At 35.2% G+C, this 20,974-nt stretch overlaps 2 protein-coding genes across 3 annotated transcripts; one reads left to right on the top strand and one right to left on the bottom strand.

The window, feature by feature from the left end:
* Window positions 1-3,631, bottom strand: LOC137739855 (glucose-1-phosphate adenylyltransferase small subunit, chloroplastic/amyloplastic). The gene is made up of 9 exons (XM_068479577.2): window positions 3,018-3,631; window positions 2,608-2,904; window positions 2,212-2,481; window positions 1,899-2,078; window positions 1,407-1,510; window positions 1,179-1,290; window positions 891-989; window positions 614-733; window positions 1-357 (listed from the first exon to the last, which is right to left on the bottom strand). Exons 1-9 carry the CDS (start codon window positions 3,267-3,269, stop codon window positions 241-243), a joined length of 1,551 nt encoding a protein of 516 aa, XP_068335678.1. The 5' UTR covers window positions 3,270-3,631; the 3' UTR covers window positions 1-240.
* Window positions 3,632-10,774: 7,143 nt separating this feature from the next.
* LOC137740466 (uncharacterized) lies at window positions 10,775-17,704 on the top strand. Of its 2 annotated transcripts, none has more exons than XM_068480326.2 (8): window positions 10,775-10,879; window positions 10,974-11,107; window positions 12,178-12,663; window positions 12,788-12,937; window positions 15,361-15,465; window positions 16,028-16,108; window positions 16,210-16,640; window positions 16,919-17,704. In XM_068480326.2, exons 2-8 carry the CDS (start codon window positions 10,990-10,992, stop codon window positions 17,522-17,524), a joined length of 1,977 nt encoding a protein of 658 aa, XP_068336427.2. In that variant the 5' UTR covers window positions 10,775-10,879; window positions 10,974-10,989; the 3' UTR covers window positions 17,525-17,704. The 2 variants fall into 2 exon arrangements, with proteins under 2 accessions (XP_068336427.2, XP_088556542.1); XM_088700416.1 differs by having other exon boundaries at window positions 10,777-10,879; window positions 11,002-11,107.
* Window positions 17,705-20,974: the final 3,270 nt, after the last annotated feature.

The raw sequence follows: 20,974 nt of genomic DNA, 5'->3' as shown, positions 1-20,974 counted from the left end.
TGAACAATTGACAAAAAACTTTTATTTGAGATAGAAGTGGAGCATCTACAGAGCAAATTCCTGAGGTTTCTTCCTCAATAATTACATCGTAGTTCACTGAAATGTACGTTACATGAACAGAAGACAGAACCGCTCAAAGTGCTCGTTAAGTTGCTGTAGCAGCGTACTTGTGGCTCCTCTCAGCCCAGTAACTAGAAAGAACCTCCGCTGTCAGCATTAAACGAGCGGAAAATAAGGTGGCTAGATTACCGTTCCACTAGGAATCAAGGCATCCTTGATCACTGTGACAATCGCGCTCTTTATGAAATATCCATCTGTTTCCCTTGCTGCTTCTTGCACATTGTCGATATTGATAATCTGTAATTTATAATCGCCGATGGTCAGTTTCACAAAGATAAAAACATAAACCGTTTTGTGTGATCAACTAAGAAGAATAAATTTATAATATGAATGTATGTCCAACACGACCTTGGCATCGAATGTAAGCAGGAAATAGGAAGTACACATAGGAATCGGTTTTAAATTTCCATTTAATAAGTTTCAAATCGGCTATAAAATTTAGACTTCAAATTAATAAACTGAAAAGATCATGCTATGCAGACAATATCCTCACCTTAACATTTTCTCCAATTCGAGCATTCTTATCAATTATAGCTCTCCTAATGTGAGAATTCTTGCCAATACCGATTGGAACGCTACCCTTTGCAGCTAGAAACCTCCTGTCAGCATCAGTCTGGGGCAGTCACAAGAATGGCATCAGTATAATCTATCTAACCCATAGAAATGTCAACCCTACAGTGACAATATTTGAAGGGAAGTCCATTCATCTTGATAAAACGAAAACATGTTTTATTGGGTCATGCCTTAAAATAAAAAGAAGCAGGTTATACCTCATAGTAGTCAGCTCCCATCAGTAATGTGTCTTCAATGACAGCACCCTCCGCTATGCAAGACCGAAGCCCAACGACTGAATGGTGAATTTTACAGTTCTGTGTTTACGAAAAAAATAGGGTTGGGTCAAATGAGCAGGACTGCAATACATTATTCTGATCTCTATTTCTTTCAACAATAGCACATGGATGTAAGTGTTTCCGAAATCGAAGAAAACAAGGGACTAGGATATGACATTATAATGGAATATTTTAGCAAAATGATGAATATTTCTACAAGGAACTTACCTTTATTACACATCCCTCGCCAATAACACTATCTGTGACATCAGCATCAAGCATTTTTGATGGGGGTAAATACCGAGGTTGGGTGTAGATTGGGGATGAACGATCATAAAAGCTACAGTATTAAGTTCGAAATTAGGCAGGAATATTAAATCGAGATCAAACTGATAGCATAACATATCAATTGGCCCAACAAAACAGATAACAAACAAGTTAAAGAATAAAAGGTACCTGAAATCTGGAACTGGTTTTTTTGTTATCCCCAAGTTTGCATTGTAGAAAGCTTCAATGGTACCAATATCTTCCCAATAGCCATCATACAGATAAGCTTGAACCTGTAGGCATTACTAATTAGTATTCCAGTGGCTGAATATCTGGATGAAGGGAAGCAGGGTAAAGAACGTATGGAACTGGGAAATACTATCATATAAAATCAATTTAGGACGTCGTCTTTTTCAGTAGAAAGGGATTTGTTCAGTTTTCAATGAACGATATTTGCAATTGTGTAATACCAGACTATAATGAAGTTCCGATTGTTAATTCTGCATAACAAGATTTAATAGAACTTGGGTGTTTCAACTGAACAAGAGCTTGAGACTAGTCCATCCAATACACTTAACAATTATTCCAATCTTTTTCCCCCAAAGTGGAAGATGCAAAAGAACCTCTTTTGATAGATCGTAACATAAAAAGTACAGATTAAAATACAACATGAAAACTTACCCTCAAACCAATGGAAGTTGCACCTGGAATAACTTCACTCCCGAAATCATTTGCACCAGGAAACTTGTCTCGAAGTAGATCTAACATGACATTTTTGCTCACAACATATATACCCATACTGGCAATATAAGGCATCTCTTTAGCTCTCTCATCATCAAGACCCAAGATAGTAGTATCAACCTAAAACAAAACAGAAACAACATTTTGTATCGGTGATCAATTACACAACATAACCCACAAGCGCTCCAATTCACAATGAAACAAATACGTAATGCACTGAATAATTTAAACAATTTGCAAGTGGATCTTTCACCTTCATAGCTTTGAGTTGCTCCCCTTTGGGTTTCTCAGCAAACTCAATAATCCTTCCCTCTTCATCAATCTTCATCAAACCAAAGGCGGTAGCACGCTTCTCATCCATGGGCAGAGCAGCCACAGTGATGTCTGCATCAGTTTCTCTATGTGCCTGAATAAACCTTTCATAGTCCATCCTATACAAGTGGTCCCCAGCAAGAACCAAAAACTCCAACACATTGTGCTCCTCAAACAACCACAAATACTGCCTCACGGCATCCGCGGTGCCCTGCAAACCATCAAAACCAAATATCCAACTCAAAAACCAAACCAAAACCCAATATCCAAACTCAAAAACCAATCGAAACCCGATTCCCAACACAACCCCACAATTACTAAACAAGCGTTTAATCACCTGAAACCAATTGGGATTCTCTGGGCTCTGCTGGGCAGCAAGAACCTCAACAAAGCCTTCATTTTTGTAGCCACCCATGTTACTAGCATAAGCACGAGAAAGATGGCGATTGAGCGAAGCGGAATTGAACTGGGTCAGCACGTAGATCTTGGATACGTTGCTGTTGAGGCAATTACTGACTGGGATATCGATCAACCTGTAGTTTGCTCCCAATGGAACAGCAGGCTTCGCACGCTTCTTTGTCAATGGGTAAAGCCTCGTCCCAGCTCCCCCACCCAGTATAATCCCCAACACACTCTACACATCAACACAATCAAAATTCCCAAAATTTCAATCAAAACAAGAACGCATTATGCTAATGCCTATAACAAAAGCGCCAAATGCGATAGAGAGAGAAATGAATTACTCACCCGGCTCGCATCGGGATCAAGACACGTCTGAGAGTTCTTGGAATCGGAAACAGCTTTGGGAGACACAACCAGCGGCGGGACTCTGTTAGTGGGCGATCTCCTCAAACAGGTGCTGGGCGCGGAGATTTTGGTCCCGGAGAGATGAGAGCCGCTGAACGAGAGGCGGCTGATGTTATGGTTCTGCTTCGAGTTCGGCAACACCGACGATCGGGACGTGAGCACTCCGCCTGCTGACATCGAAGAGGACGCCATGGAAGAAGAAATTCCAGAGAGAGAATTTCAGAGAGTTGCAGAGGGGAGAGAGTGGAGTGTGGGAACTCGGGAAGTGGCAGCTTTGATGATATATCGGGACACATTTACCCTTAGATTTTGGTGTTAATTACGCAAACCCGACCTCAAATTCAAAATTCCTCAAGCACGGGAGAGAGGGTATTATAGAATTTTCAACCATCTGTTAATATTAGTAGTTATTTGACGGAAGGGAAGGATCACCAAAAATCTGCGGAAATCGCGAGTATTTAAATAAGTGGAGGTCATTAAACGTCAGGTAACGGTGGATGGATCACATGTGGCATGCGGGGTTTGGGCCTAAGATTTACATCACATGTCACCTCTTTTGCTTACCACCGTCTATTTTTTATTTATAGATGAGCATATATTTTGTGTGTGAATAATTTTATTTTATTTTTTGTTTTTTATTAAGGAGTATGATTAGTTTTTAAAATTTTAAAAAAAGTATGAAAAAATGATGGTTGGATAATTTCTCTTAATAAGTACATATTTTATCTTAATATTACATAATTTCTGCTTTGTCCTCCTTATGTAAACATTGTGTATCAAAAGTGAGAGTAAAATAGGAAAATTGGGGAAATGATTGTTATTTTCTCAAAAGATACAAAATTACAGTGTTTGATACACTCAAAAGGATTTGGATTCTCTCCTGAGCTCAGGGGGCTGAGCCTCCTAAGCAAAGCATGTTGACAGTTAGATTTTGATCTAACGATTAAAATTATTATAACTATTAAAGAGATCTCCTGTTTATAACCGTTTGATCAAAATCCAACAGTTCACGTGTTTGGCTGAAAAGGCTCAACTCTCTGAACTCAAAAGAGGAACCAAATCCCACTCAAAATATACAATTATAAATATTTGGTCAATGTCAATTAAATATCAATACGAGTTGATATTACTTTTGATATATGCTATCTTTTTGGAGATTAATTTTCAATTGGTGTTCTGCTATGACAAATATTTCATATTCATAATTATTATGATATGCTAAAGTTAAGCGTATGACAATGCTTTATCAGTAACTGAAGGAAGTGATGATCTCGTCATGCTAGCATTTTTCTTTTAAATTTCAAAACACATCAATCAATCAGAAAATACATATCCTCCCAGGAAAATAAGGACAATGGCCGGTGAACCATCAACAAACTGGCTAGAAAGTCGTATGCGGCTATATTGATGTCTCTACTATCATATGTCAAATCAGTCAGCTCTATCTTACAGATTTTTCAGTGTTGGTAATGTATGTGAACTAGTCACCAAAATTCTAAATCGAAAGAAAACAATTGAGTGCCTGGTCGACCAGTGACCAACCCATTATTGTAACCGAGGAAACAGGCATAAACAAGATAGGGTGAGGCAGTCTATTTTGTACCAGGGGCTGGGGCTCTATGCATCAGACTCTGACCTGGTTTGGTACTGAGGTGATTCTGAAAAAAGCTACTATCAAAAAAAGTTGGGAGCTGTTTTTGTGTTTGGTAAACATTCAGCTTCAGCTTTTTTTCACAGTTTTGGATGAAAAAAAGCCAAAAACAAGAAGCTGCAAAACCTAGCTTTGAAAAACCGGCTTTTTTTCACATCTGTTTTACATAAAAGATTACCAAACACTCTAATACTGCTTTTTTTTTTCAAAAGCACTTTTACAAAAAAGTTTACCAAACACTCTGCTGCTTTATTTCACAGCTGCTTATTCTCACAGCACAGCAGAAGCAACTTTTTTTCAAAGCACAGCAATACCAAACCAGCCCTCTGATTGCTCCATCAGCTTCCACCACACCATTGATATATAAGCTATATAATTTAATTTCTAAACGTGTAGAGGGCCCAGCTATATTTTGATTGTCTGTTGGTTGTACAATATAGTGCAGTATGATGTCCACAATGTAAAATCAAACTTTGTCGCACTATGTGATAATAATGTCATTTTGTGTTATGAATGATAATTTTTATTATGTAACATTAGACTGTAAGCTTTGACGGTTGTAGTGTAATGTGTCCTTTATTGTAAGGACAATACTTGCATCATCTTTCACCACATAAGCTATGTTCGATTTCTGTTTAACTAAGATAATCCAGATGTAGTAGTGTTACGTCTAAGCACAATGATGTTGAACATATATCTATCAATCGCAGTAAGAACTGAAAGTGTTTTCAACTTGATGCACCCAATGATAGATCTTTGTCTCAACCTCTAATGTCACAGAGACCATATGATTCACGCCATGATTCATGATCGTGTTTTGATTTTCTTGTTGGATTCCATGTGATTTTGTCTCTTGAAAAGGAAGGGTTCAAAGTGCTTGCCAAAAGTTCTCCAATCGCATAAAGTATCTGAATAAGAAACCATATAGAGTTGGACGATGAATATACACTCAGGAAACAGAAATATTCACAGAGAACTGAAAGGAAGAGAAAGAGAAAAGATTTATAACCTTTATATATGGGCTCTCTGCAAAGGACTGGATAACAACTCTTGCCGATGGAGAAGGATTCTCTCCCCTCTTTTTTTCCCTCCCCTTCCCTCCCCTCCTATTTGAATGGTCACAGTTAAGCTACGTCAACATATTATATTAATTTTTTATAGAAAGAGAAAGACAAAATAGAGAATGTGATAGGAGGGAATAGAAGGGGATGGAAAGAGAAGGGGAGAGAATCCTAGTCCCTTGCCGATAGCGATAACAATAACATGTTACATATGGATCAGAATCCTCTCCTGATCTTAAAAAACTGAGTTTGCTGAGTAAGCAATCGTGCTCGTTGAAATTTGATTCAACGGCTACAAACAGGGGGCCTTCTAAAATTTATAATAATTGTAGCCGTTTGATCAAATTTTAACGATCACGATTGCCTGCTCAGCAGCCTCAATTTTTAAAGGTCAGGAGAGGATCCTGATCAGTTACATATGGCAGGGTTGTTGTCCCCATTTGCAAAACTTATTCATATTCCAGGTGCATCTTTGCAATTGCAGAGTACAATGTTACTTTTTTTTTCTTTTTAACTTATTGTGAGGAGACGGTTGTACCTCAAATAATGAGTTACTTTTTTCTATTTACAAAGAATCACAGAGGATTGCTGAAGGAGGGTGAACAATGGATGAAAAAGACAGCTGTTTGCTGCCGCAATCATAGCTTCTCGAGAAAATAAAGATACTGGCTTTCCCGCGTTCATCAATGAATTTTTTTTTATGTTGTTTATAGTTTCAGATGCTATATCACTCTCTTCCACGATCGCAACATTAACGTTTTTTAGAATTCTCATGTCATGTTAAGTAGAAAATGATATCCTAACATCCTTAACCACAAAGATGATAATTGGTCTTTCCACTCTTTTTTTGGCTATTGCAACCACAATGATCACGTTTTCTGCTGCCCTTCTAATTATAATTCTTGGTAAGTCCTGAATTGTGTTTCTGGTCATACTTCTTTCAAGTGTTGCAGTCACTTTATTTTCTTGGATGCAATTCCCCCTCCTAGTTAGAATTACTGTTTCTACTTACGGTAAATGAATATTTAATAGGAATACACACAACGAATAACACAAGGATTAGGCTTACTCCGCTAGTTCTTGTGAAGATGCACATAAGCTACGCACTCAAAGACTCGTGGGATAGTTGTAATGTGGAAGACAGAGAAACATGTTCTGCCAAAACCGTTAAAGGAGTGATAATTGTGAACTCGGAAGGACATTCGATTCATGAGATACACTGCATATGTAACTGCATATGCCCAATAAGATTGGGAGTCGATGTTCCAATAAGGAGAGCTTGAGATGTCTCCAAAATATGGCGGTTTTTCCATACCGCGACACCATTTTGTTGTTGAGTTTAAGGAATGTAGTCTCATGAAGAATGTCATTCTCGTTAAAAAACTGAGAAAGCTCTAAGTTAATATACTCACTACCATTGTCTAACCGAAGGACCTTGATGGGAAGGAAAATTGAGTGCGAGTCCTTGAGTGTGAGTTAGTCGATAGAAATTTTGAAAAATAAAGCCAACCTTACTTTTATTTTACATCACATAAACCCAAGTCATCCTGGTGCAATCATTCGAAAAAGTAATAAGCCAACGTAACCCATGTTAAGTAGTAACAAGGAAATGACCCCAAACATCCGAATGAACCAAATCAAAAGGAAAATCTCTTTTATTGAAGCTCAAAGGGTAGAAAACACAATGTCTTTTCACTATAGTGCAAATATTACATTTTAACTGAGTCTTGAATACAGGAAAAAAGTAGAAAGTAACTTTCTTAAATAACTAAATGATGCATGTACAAGGCAGCGATGCCACAACCATATCTTCTGAACTCATTCACTATCACAATTGCGAACTTGGTGTACTTGACCAGATGCCACATCGTCTATAACCCATTCCTCTTAGTGTCACGTCTAATAATCACTCGAGTCAGGATATCTTGAAGTAAGCAAAATGTGCGAAACATTAATACGGTACAATCTAATTGTTCGGTAGTTTGACCGACTGAACAAAGATTTTTTGATAAAGAAGGTATAAGCAACGTACCATGCAAAGATAAAGTGGGACTAAGAGCAATTGAGCCCGTTCCTGTAACAGGAACCATGTCACCATTGGCAGTGACACCAATTTTTTTAATAAGTGAAATCATATATTCAAACAACGATTTATTATAAGACATGTGGTCAGTTGAACCCGAATCAATAATCCAACCGGAATCTTTACCTTCCGATGTAATCAAGGCTTTACCAAGGTTACTTGTATCATCCATAGCATCAGAGGAAGAGTTAAGTTAATTAAGAAGAGATAGAACCGCTTCAAGAGTAGTAGTGGCTGAACTACCCTCTTCTCGGCCAGCAGCTACCGCTGCTACCCTTGTGCCTCATTCAGCCGCCACCTTGGCTTGCCTTGCGCGGCGATCAGCTTCCTTCTCAGCCTTAAGTTTTTCACGTTGCTCCAGAAACCAATCAGGAAAGCCATGCTTTTTGAAACACGTCTCATCCGAGTGTCGAGTGCCATTCAAGAATCACAGTGGAGTTTATCCTTATCCACTGAACAAAGAGTGGTACGGAACACTCCAAATGAATAATTTTTAGCCACCATGGCCATTGAGGACTCACCAGCTGATCCCTTATTCCCAAGCATAGTACAATGACATTGGGCTTCATAACGAATGCTATTGAACCATTCATTCAAACTAGGAAGTGGTTTTGTTTGCAGAAGATCACTCCGGACGCGGTCGAATTCCTCATCAAGTCCAACGACAAAATCATAAACCTGGTCTTCATTACCTCTTCCTTGCGGCTCTTCAAATTAGCAACACACACCATTTTGCTTGGGCGACGCTTGTCGAGGTCTTACCAAATGCTTTTCAATACGATAAAATACACGTTGATTGGACGACCCTCATGTTTGGTTTGGGTAGCCCTGCAACAGAGCTCATAAGATCCATCATAGAACATTGGAGTTATAATCTGTAATATCCCACATCGTCCAGGGAAGTGGATCCTGTAAGCCTTATATGTATATTCTCATCTCTACCTAGCACGAGTTTTTTTGGGAGCTCGCTGGCTTCGGGTTTCGTAGGAACTTCAAAGTTAAGCGAGTAACGCGCGAGTATCATCCTATAATGGGTGACCCACTGGGAAGTTCGCGGACAATATCAACAGTGGAGTTGAGTCCGAGATGTGGTGAGGGCCCGGGCCGGAATGTGTCATAATCTCCCAAATATCCTAAGCTGTAGGAAATTCGATGAACAGTCCAACCAGATGAAGTTCTATGGTTTTGAACAACCAACCCCTAACAACTGCATCTTCAATGATCCACTTAGTAATTATAACCAGAACAGTTTCTTCAACATGGGGAGTTTTTTTTATCATCTTCGACCAAACCTTGAAATTTGAGTCACTCAACTTGAACCCAAACGGCATGCCGTTGATGTTGGTGGATTCATTGGAGATTGGTTCGCAGACCCTTCTTCTTTTCGGCCATCGGAAGTCAGGTGTTCAGATATGTTTGTGGCCGTATGGTATGGACCGACACTATTAAAGAAATTTGGCTGGGGTAACAAGGTTTTAGGGTTTTGGTTTGGTGCTAACCGGAAAACAACAACCAACGCAGGTTTTGTGCTGATCAAATATGGTTCGCTAGGGTTTTTTTTTTGGGAAGAGACATGCCTAAACATGCTCTGGTGCCAAAATAAAAGTAGAAGAGTATTTGAGGAATAATTCAATTGTATTCTTCTCTCTCTTTTTTTTCTTTAAAAAGAGGGACAAACCACGGTTATCCATCATTTTCAGAGGCTAAAAAGACTCATATAGACATTTCAGCCTCCCCTAATCACAAATCTGGCTTCTACAAAGATATCCCTAATAAGGAGAGAACTACAATAATGAAATAAATACAATAAGTTGAATCACGCCAACAATTCAGTACCAAATACTTTACTGGTCTTAGTTTAAACCGAATTCTATGGGTCAACTTTCAACTAAGAATATATGCCATAAGTAAAAATACTAGAGTCTCTTTGGTTATTCACCCTTAGATTTGATATTAAGATTAGACCATCTCTAATCCTTGGGTTAAAACTTGAAATTTTTAACCTAAAATATTTAGGTTTTAACCCAGAAACAGTTTTTCTGATCCAACCCTTTTAGGTTAAATTTTTAGTCCAAAATTATTAAAGAATGAATTTAGTATAATCTTTTTTTTCTTAAAGTAACTTTAAAAAAACATATGTATAGATTATCTTAATGGACTAAATTTGCTCCAAGGGTTGAAATAAGTTGGGTTAGGTTTAGAACCTAAAATATGAATTTTACTCCAAAGGTTGGAGTAGGTCTTAGAGGTTGAAATATTAAAAGTACATCTATTTATTCTCCATCCTTAACATCAAATCTAAGAATAAATCATCTGCATTCCTTCATCTAATTATTCTTCATCCTTAACAACGAATCTAAGAATAAATAATTATAAATTTCTTGGTCACTGGGTGATTGAGATAATTTAAACAAATAGACAAATAGATTGCCATAACCACAAGAATAATAAATGAATAATCGTGAGGACTCTGGACTCAAGTCACCTCCTTTTCTTTCTTTCCTGACTTTCTAAGCGTGACTATTGCCCTTTTTCTATTCTTTTGTATTGAGTACATTTGATTACTCTTGTCATGTTTCCATAACATGAAATCTGGTCGGCAACAATTGCAACTTATTTATATTAATAAAATATGAACAATATTAGTATTATATTCTATCTAAAAGAATTTTGTTGTCTACATATTTCTACAACCTCATTGCTCTTTTCCTTGACAATTCTTGACTTGCCACTGCCTTCGACCTTAGGTAGGTTTGCTTATTACATCCTATTCGGTTAATAACAATTCTTTGCCCAATATTCGCGTGGAGGTGGCGTGTCCAATTGATCCGTCATATTCCAGGAAAAGTTGCCCACCTCTTTCTTTTTTAAGCACCTTCCCACTTTCCCCCATTTTCTTATTAGTACTCTGGCGATGCAAGCCTTTACTTAATTCCTTATTTGCATGCATACTAGAGTTTAATAAGTAGCCAGCTGCAGTTTGTTGCCCTTCCATTCATTTCACTCCGTAAGTAGTAATTAGACTACTTTAATTTCATTGCTATTCTTTTTTGTTTAGATAATACAGTATATGATATGGCTCTAATTTTTTGTTTGTTTAGTTAATACATATATGATATGCTCCACCAGAATCACAGGTTGAACATGGCACAAGGTGTTTGGAAGTCCATGGCGCGAGGTGTTTTCGAGACCATGGCAGGTGCGTTGAAGACGTCATTACATCCATCAAGCACAGGTATGTCTCAACAGAACAAATAAAATAATTATTTCCCATTTCACTATCTAATTATATAATCTTCTATACTTTTTTAGTAAAAAAAAAAAAAAAATAGGGATATCACATTTTTATACCATGAGTATACTATCTGGGGGCAAGTGATGTATACATGCCACATCAATTAATAAATTTACCTGATTAAATGTTGATTGTATGCATAACTTGCCACATGAGATAATACAAAAATGTTCGTATAAATATGTGGCCTTCATATTAAAATTACTAATTATTAACAAAAAAAAAAAAAAAAAACAGTTGCAGTGGGAAATAAAATGGAGAGCAGAGAAACAAGTCAGAAAACAGGAAGAAATGAGAGTGTGTATTATTTTCAGTATAAAAAAGAATAATGGTGTATGTAGCACCACTTATAAAATAAAATAATAATAAAAAAAACAGTTACAGTGGGAAATAAAAAGGAGAGAAGAGAGGAACAAGTGGGAAAATAGGAAGAAATGAGAGTGTAGTCATTGTTGAGTTTGATATAGCTGGACATTCATCTTCAAGAAATTGAACTTAAGTATAACTTATTCTTTTGCTCCATGCACCCTTATTTGTCTTATAGATGAGTTTATGTGAGAGAGTTCAACACAACCATGGTTCGTTAGTCTTATAGTTTGAAGCAATTGTTGTATTTTGGGAGACAAAAGCCATCAACCACCAACATCGTATTAGGCATAAATTGTGTTCAGGACAACATGTCAAATTGTTTCAAGTTTTTTATTTTATTTTATATGAATGTGCATTAGCATTAGTATCTGATTAGATGAATGATTCTTGATATTTTTTTATGTGATTATATATAACAATTAATATCTATCCTAGTTTTCCAACATTTAGATTGTTAATAACTTAATAGCTAGCAATGATCCTATATAATCTTCCAATTGTCATATAATTTCATATGCACAATAATCAGAACCATTCCTGAAATTGAAGTTAAACTACAAAAATTGTGAATGTTTGAAAAGCATGCATGTATACTAGAGGACTATTCGCAATAACAAAATAAGAAGAAAAAAAAATGACAGGAATATCAGATGAATATAGCAAGTATGAGCCTTTCTTTGATGCTGTGAAAGCTGGTGATTGGAAAACTGCAAAGGAGTTTTACAACCAGCATCCAGAGGCAGTAAGAGCAAGACATCCGTTTTCCGGTAAGACGGCTCTTCACATGGCAGTTGATGCCAGGCAGACGAAGATGGTGGAAAAACTGGTGAAGCTGATGGATGAGAAAGACTTGGAAATAAAATCGACAGTAGGTGGTGTAACAGCTCTTGGTGTTGCTTCAAATACGGGGATTACAGAAATGGCTGAATGCATGGTAAAAAAGAACAGAAAATTACTCACCATTCCCAATTCATTCAACATGATTCCACTTGTCAGAGCTTATTGCAACGGCTATTGGCATATGGCTCGGTACCTCTACTCCGAAACTCCAGTTGAATATTTATGGGCAGACAACGGACCTAGTGGCGCTACAATCATCTCCCAATCTTTTGCATCCAAAGAATTTGGTAAGAGTTTTAAATATATATGGCTAAATTATGGTCATGAATTCAGGGCGTCTGATAACCATTTTTTTTCAGTTTTGTCACTTTGTCCAAACACTGAAATGGTACCACCAAAATGTCACAACAGAAATTGCATGGGATTTAATTCAGTCGTGCCCAAAATTGGCCTTTACTATGGACCACTTCGACTCAACTCCTTTACATGCTTTGGCTGGTTTGCCTTCTTCATTCCGGAGTGGAGCACATCTCAATTTCTGGCAACAATGGATCTACAACCGTTAGCACCACATCTCCCTTCTCTTTCTATTAATATTATATATTTTCTCACTATTATATGACATATTTTTTTCCACAATTTTGCTGCAATTCAAGATGAATTTTGATTATATTGAACTCATTTACAAGACATACATATGCAAAATTTGGTTGAATGATTGGTTTTCAGTTTTTTATCGCACTCCCTGAAAATTAATCTTTTAATGTATTTTTATGTTGATTATTATATTTTTTAACTCAAAAATTGAAATTTATAGTTTTTTGTTTTTTGTTTTTTTTTGAACAAACAATTTCATGTACATTAACGGAGAGGGGGTAGGCATAACCTCACAATTTATACTTATATTAATAAGACTTTAAGTAAAGCCATGAATTATGGAATTGAAAATATTAAAAAAATAAAGTGACAAATGTACTCTAAATAAAATCTCACTTTATTCCTTACACTCTGTTTTGTCTCGTTTTACCACCTGAACTCTTCTTCTATGTCCCATTTTACTCCATTATGTCAACCCCGTTACTAAAACTATTAGCTTGCTGATGTTTTAGTAAATTTAGCAATTAAAAAAAAGTCAATTTAGTTTCAAAATGAAAAATCGATAACCCGATCGAGAGGAAGCTCGCAGGGAGGAGGTTGTGAGTGAGCAGGACAATGCGGGGTACGAGAGCAGCTGAGCACTGAGTAGGGTTAGGGTTAGGGACTTAGGTGTAGGGTTAAATCTTAAACATAAAACGGTGTCGTTTTAAACTTAAAAGGGTTTTGGTTCGGTTTCCAAATCCCTGAAATTGAAACCAAACCAATAGAATTTGGTTCAGTTCCTAGTTCGATTCAATTTTTTTTTTATTTCTAGTTTTTTTGCTTCGATTCTGTGCCCGGTTCAGTTTTTTTTCAGTCTTTGGTTTTTCAAATCCCACCACTCTGTACATTCACCAAAATTAACCAAAAAAATTATTGTACCATAAAATGTAGATTATTCAAACTCAAAACATGGGTACATTCTTCAAAACCACACACACACACACACATTAGGCTTAAGAACATTAGTAAATTTTTTCGAATAAACCTGAAATGGATACATTCTCAAATCAACAAAAAAGAATGTACCTGTATAAGTTTAAAAAATGGATTAGAAAAAAATGAAATGGATTTTACATTAAAAAAAATAAAAAAAGAAGAAGAGAGAAATTACCCATAATATACATTTCAAAGAACTCCACTAGCTTTGAATGATTTCAAAGAGAGACAAAACCTCGAATCCTAACAAACCTAGCCAAAACACAAGCAAACCAGAATTTTAAAATTTCAACCATGCCCTCAATAGACTTGTTACTTAGCCATGTCAAGACTACAACCACAACAAGTGGCCCAGTTGTAAGGGCGTAGACTGCGGCTCCCCAATAACAAAAAATGTGGGAGGTCTCATGTTCAATTGTTGAAATTTTGAATTTGATCTTGCAGAAGTGATGTAATTTTGAAATGATCTTGCAGAAGTGCAAGAATTTTGAAACTGATCTTGCAGAAATGCTGGAATTTTGAAACTGACCTTGCAAAAATGTTGGAATTTTGAAACTAATCTTGCAGAAGCACATATAAGATTGTGAAACTAATATTGTAGTAGTGCATGAAATATGAAACTAATTTGTAGAAGTGCAAAATTTTTGAAACTGATCTTGCAGAAGTGCATGGATTGCGAAACTAATATTGCATAAATTAGTTTTTACGGATGTAAAATATGTTTGAAGTTTTATAGATGGTGTAGTTTTCGATACAAGTCTATTAGGAGCATGACTAGAAATTTAAATTTTTGGTTTACTTGTTTTTTAGCTAGGTTTGTTGGGGTTTGGGCTTTTGTATATCATTGAAATGATTCAAAAGATTCAAAACTACTTGAGTTCTATGAAATGTATTTTGTGTTTTTGTATCAATAGGTAAAGCTTTCTTTAAAAAAAAATGGGTACATTTTACATATTAAAAAATTTGGTACATTTTACATATAACAAGTTGGTATGTTGAAGAATGGGTACATTTAAAGTTATAAAAGTTTAAAAAATTATATGAATAGGTAGTTTAGGATTAAAAAATTGAAAATCTTTTTATATAGAATTGATGAGTACATACTTATTTTATTTATTTATTTATTATTATTATTTTTTTGTATTTTGTTAAATGTTTTAAATTGAAAATTAATTAGGAGATTAACAAAGGTATGAGTATTAAAATCCTAAATCAATTACTATTTTTTACTTAAAAGAATTATGTAACTGAGATTGTATATATACATATACATACATACATATGAAAGTTTTAACAATAAACCAAAACTTTTCTCTATGCATGCATGCATGCAGATATACATTACATCAAATATATAGGAGTTTAAAGTATTTGGATTGAGCTTGTACATGTTCTTATATTCTTCTCAGGCATAGACATACAACCTCCTCCTCTTACCGTCAATTTTACTGCTATAACTGTTCGGAATGAAGAAAATGGCCAAGCTAATAACAAAAGGACTCCAATGCGATCAGGTTTGCTATCCCCTCTCTCCCTACTTCCCGCCATAAAGAAGTCAGAAGTGGTGTCTAGCTAAACGGTAGGATCAAATTTGGGTGTTTAAAATGTATGTTACCCCTTTATCATTAGTTTTAACCAAAGTAGTTTATGATATTTTTCTTCATTGTAAGTGAGAAAATTCATAATCGACTTACTTAAATGACAAATTCGGTGTGCTTAATTATTTTGACTAATCCCTCCCTATCTTACTTTATGGACGAAATATTATGAGGGATAAGTTTTTTTTTTTTTTTTTTGTTCATTGCCAATCTATCTTCTATCTTCTTTTAATTTGGACAAAATGCGTAAAGTAGGGCATCAATTCTTCATTCAACATTTATTGATCTAGCAAGTTATCATATCCATCCCTTGACCTGATGTAGTATCATAATTAGAACGGTAGTAAGGTACCTTTTCCTTTTTCTTTTTCTCAATTGTTTTTCTTTATACCGATTATCATCTAGAAAGGTAATAAGTAAGCTGCATATTATATCCTATTTAAGTACTTGCGCCAACATTTTTGGATTTCCATTGCAGTGGCAGGTTTATTGGAAGGACTTGTTTCTCATTCAAAAAAGCAGAAGGAAGGCCTAGTTTCGTATATAGCTGAGAAACTTGGTATGCAAGTAACAATCTCATTTGTCGTAAATTTAAATTTAAATCAATTACTACAAGCTAGTTTAATGACAGTAACATTAGGGTTTTCAATGTCAACCCAGGAATCAGCCACATCTACAAGATCAAAACTGTCCATGTCCGGTCCCTTGCAGTTTTAGATGTCATGTGCAAAGAGATAAAGAAGTTGGACATGGATCAACAGCTGCTGAGCACTGTGGCTTCGGCAATGCTCCGAGCTGTTGATAAAGGGAACGTCGAGTTTATTACTAAGATATGTAAAGCAAATCCAGAACTTCAGTTCGTCTGGAATAATGAAAAGTCAAAGATCTTATTTCACTATGCCGTCCAATGTCGTCAAGAAAAGATTTATAACCTTTTGCATGGGATCTCTGCAAAAGATTGGTTCATAGCTCTTACCGACAACGATAAAAATAACATGCTACATATGGCAGGGTTGCTTGCCCCATTTACACAACTTAATTGTATTCCGGGTGCAGCTTTGCAGATGCAGCGTGAACTACAATGGTACAAGGTTAGAATTTCCCACTCAGCATATATAATTCAAAATTACTTGCCCTAATCATAACATAAACTGGAAGAATCAAATTAACTCTCTGGAAATTCTGAGTGAGATCGAACTCAGGACCACAGGTTGTCCTTCTTAAGTTGTTTAGGCAACTATACAACCCCGATGTATAATTTTTTTTTTAAACCATCCCCAAGCCTTGGAGTGTAAATTGCAAAACGGTATTATATCAAAATACATTTTATGCTCACATGTCTCAATACTTTTTGTTTGATACAATGTAGGAGGTAGAGGAGGTTGTACCTCCCAAGTTTCTTGACTCTACGAACAAGGATAATTTGACACCAAGGGATCTATTTACAAAGAGTCACAGTGAATTGCTACAGAAAGGTGAAAAATGGATTAAAGAGACAGCAACTTCTTATACTGTTGTAGGTGCTCTTATTATTACCATGATGTTTGCTGCTGCGATTACAGTTCCTGGAGGAAATAAAGATACCGGCTTTCCCGCATTCATCAATGAAAAATTGTTTATGGTGTTTATAGCTTCAGATGCTATATCACTCTTTTCTTCCACTACTGCAACTTTAACGTTTCTTGGAATTCTCACGTCACGTTATGCAGAAGACGATTTCCTGAAATCCTTACCCACAAAGATGATAATAGGGCTTGCCACTCTTTTTTTTGCTATTGCAACCATGATGATTGCTTTTTCTACTGCCCTTCTAATTATAAATCGTGGACATTCCTGGATTGTGATTCCGGTCATACTTCTTTCAAGTGTTCCAGTCACTTTATTTGCTTGGATGGAATTCCCCCTTCTAGTTAGAATTACCATTTCTACTTACGGTAAAGGAAAATTTAATAGGAATGTGAAACGTTGGTTGTAAAGGTACTTCAGTAATTTACATTTATTACTGTATATATTTATGTGGGTGTTCTAAGTACTATTAATTATGTGGCCGTCCACTTCGGGGCAATGTGTAACATCTTGCGGGCCAGTCACTTTGTTTTTTCATCCCTATCTCTCAATTCTCTCTGTCTCTATATATTTCATAGTTTATTTCCAACACCTTGTTAGCACTTTATTTTATTTTCTTCATCTGAGCTAGAGTGATTGCGTGGTTTAAAATTTTTCTATACTCAATCATTAAACTTCATCATGCTCTTAATTTCTTTTTCTTCTCTTGAGTATCTAAATTATATACATATATATATATATATATATATTTTTTTTTTTTGGTCCAAAGTTATTGTATTGAAGAAAAACCAACAGGGAATAAAAAAGGCCAGATCAAACCCAGAAGAAAATATAAAGACCTAGGGAAGTCGATACCGTCTAGGCAACTGAAAAGTCATCATAGAAATCTGACAAACGATCCCACTACTTTTAGAAACAATTGTCACCATTTTTAGATAGTGACATTTTTTTAATAAATACTGGTCAATATTTCTAAAAACAATAACACTATTTTTAAACAGTGGTCACTATTTTTAGAATGGGAGATTATATTCACACACACCTCAAATTATTTATCTTACACTTTTTTAATTTTTTAATATTTTTCTATCAAGTGTTAGTGTTGTGTAGAAAATATTAAAAAATTAAAAGAGTGTGGGAGAAGTAATTTGGGATGTGTAAATATAATCTCTCTTTTAGAAATAGGGACCATTTCTAAAAACAGTGTTAGTATTTCTGGAAATAGTGGTCACCATTTCTAAACAGTGACACTATTTTTATAAAAATAATTTACGAAATTGTACTTTTTCAAAAAAAATTAAAAAACAAGTAAGTGTTTTTCATGAATAAAAATTCATAAAAAATAATTTAAGATGTGTGCGTGTGTGTGTGTGTGTGTGTGTGTGGAGAGAGAGAGGGAGCCTTTAAGGGAATGGATCTCCATTTTTTTATAAAAATGGATTAGTTGTATGGTCCACACCACATCGAATTTTAACAATTCAAACAGTTCATTTTTCAAGTTGTACCTCATAGATCATCTTTACAAAATATTAGCCAAATCAAAAATATTTAAGACATCTAATTGGGTTCAAAGAAATGAATGAATACTTTATTATATAAGAAAAAATGAAATTTGATCTTAATTATTAAATAGACAAATGGTTTCGGATTGAATTGAATTTTTGTAAGGATGATCTATGAATCGAGACTAACGTAATAAAATAGACGGTTCGGATCGTTGAAATTTGATGTGAAGTGGGCCCCACACCTAATCCCCATTTTTTTATTTTTTCAAAAAATGGGGATCCCTTTGTATAAAGGGTATGTGTATGTGTGTGTGTGTGTGTGTGTAGGAAGCCTTTAAGGGAAGGAATACCCTTTTTTTTTAAAATGGGAATTAATTGTGGGGTTCACACCATATCGAACTTTAACGATCCGAACGTTTATTTTTCAAGTTACACCTCATAGATCATCTTTGCAAAATATTAGCTAAATCAAAAATATTTAAGACATTTAATTGGGTTAAAAAAAATTAATGAATATTTTGTCATATAAGAAACAATGAAATTTTATCTTGATAATTAAATAGGCAAACGGTTTCGGATTGAATTGAAAATTTGCAAGGATGATCTATGAATCGAGACTTACAAAGTATATGGTTCGGATTATTGAAGTTTGATGCGGAATGGGCCCCACACCTAATCCTCAATTTTTTTAAAAAAATGGATTCCCTTTGCATAAAGGAAAGAGAAAGGAAGTGGCAGAGGAAAGAAGAGAGATTATGAAGAGAAAAAAATATTTTTGGATTTTTTAATTATTATATTAAGCTTTTGTTTTTTTTTTAGTAAAATTAAAATCATATTTATTAAATAAAGTTAATAGGTTGTTTTTGGTTAAGAAAAAGTTTAGAGAAGTCCTTTTTATTAACAATAATGATATTCATACTATGTTTTCATATCACATTTTGATACCACACCTTAGGTGGCATTTGATGTGGACAGCTACATCATTTGAATTAATCAGATTTTTAAATTTAGTTCATTATTTAGTAAACTAATAATTAAGAAAAACTAGTTAATTAAATTATGATTGTGGTATACGAGGAGTCTTTCTCCTTCATTTTCTTGGGTTTTGCAAAATTTTCAAATGATATGGTTGTCCACATCAGATGCCACCTAAGGTGGTATAAAAATGTGATATAAAAAGATGGTATGAATAACATTACTCTTTTATTAAAGCTCCATGGCTGTTTAACGTTGAATTTTGTCTAAACCATTAAATAAAGTTACTAGGATGCTTTTGGTTAAATATTCAAAGTTCGAAACCATTTTCATTAGTTTTTTTTTAAATCAATGGCTCATTAGTTTTCTTTTAAATCAATGGTATCTGTTTTTTCCTTCTTCTTGGGGTATGGTTTATGACTTGCCTTTGATTATTCATTTACCTCTAAAACAACACTCGAGTCTCACGTTTTCATTCGAAACAAAAAATTATTCTTGGAAGTCACATGATCTAACTTACTGGGATGGCAGATGGAGAAGATGAAAGGAAGACAAATTGAGATAGAATTTAACTTTCAATGGGTTAAGGGTCGATTTTTCAATAATAGGAAGTAAAGTGAGAGTCAAATCTTGTTTCAGGCGGCAGATGAGTAGAAAGAATAAATTTCTCTATCAAAGCAAGTGTAGAATTAATGAATAAATTTCTCTACTCTTTTTACTTGATTTGGGCTACAATTAACCTCCAACATGTGTTCCCTTAGCGTCGTGATGCCTGATACTTAAGCATTGACTTGAGACATTTTCTCTACCCTTTCTTATTTTAAAAATAAAGGGCGCACCGCATCTTTGAATCGACAAATATGTTTCGGCTACCCTAACTTCCTTTGTCCATCGGAGCCAACAAAGGGTACTTCGCGGTCGTGCAATGACGAAACAAGGTGGTAAATAAGAAGGTTAAGTGTTGGTGTGATTAGGGATATCATGACTTGGTTAGTAAAATGGCGTATAAACCCTATATATTGGGACATCATTTTCTTTCTTCTCTTTTTCATCGATCTTGTTGATCTTTTTTCACGTCAACGGATTTAACACCAGTAAATAAGAAAATTAGGAGCAAGTGGATTAATCTATCAAAACAAGGGTAGAATGAATCAATTCCTCTACTCCTTTTTCATGGTTTGGGCTACAATTAAACTCTAGAACATGTTCCTCATCGTCGTGGCGCTTGATATTGATACTAACTTCATTCATTTTGTTTACCTTTCTTACCCTGAAAAATTAAGAGCAATATCGGTCCTTAAACCCTAGCCGTATCCACATTATACCAATACCCTCTCCAATTTTCTACATACAGAAAGTAAAAATGGCAAGAATAATAA

The sequence above is a fragment of the Pyrus communis genome, chromosome 9, assembly GCF_041283825.1.
Source record: "Pyrus communis isolate YQ-2024b chromosome 9, ASM4128382v1, whole genome shotgun sequence".
NCBI classification, from domain to species: domain Eukaryota; kingdom Viridiplantae; phylum Streptophyta; class Magnoliopsida; order Rosales; family Rosaceae; genus Pyrus; species Pyrus communis.
This window is presented reverse-complemented; position numbering and strand designations above follow the sequence as displayed.

Bases quoted from the DNA above. Each gene is read 5' to 3' on its own strand.
- LOC137739855 (XM_068479577.2), bottom strand. From the start codon at position 3,269: ATGGCGTCCTCTTCGATGTCAGCAGGCGGAGTGCTCACGTCCCGATCG. The intron at 990-1,178 runs GTAAGTTCCTTG...TCGTAAACACAG, and splicing joins GCGAGGGATGTGTAATAAAG to AACTGTAAAATTCACCATTC. The intron at 358-613 runs GTGAGGATATTG...TATAAATTACAG, and splicing joins GAATTGGAGAAAATGTTAAG to ATTATCAATATCGACAATGT.
- LOC137740466 (XM_068480326.2), top strand. From the start codon at position 10,990: ATGCTCCACCAGAATCACAGGTTGAACATGGCACAAGGTGTTTGGAAG. The intron at 15,466-16,027 runs GTTTGCTATCCC...TTTCCATTGCAG, and splicing joins AAGGACTCCAATGCGATCAG to TGGCAGGTTTATTGGAAGGA. The intron at 16,109-16,209 runs GTATGCAAGTAA...ATGTCAACCCAG, and splicing joins GTATATAGCTGAGAAACTTG to GAATCAGCCACATCTACAAG.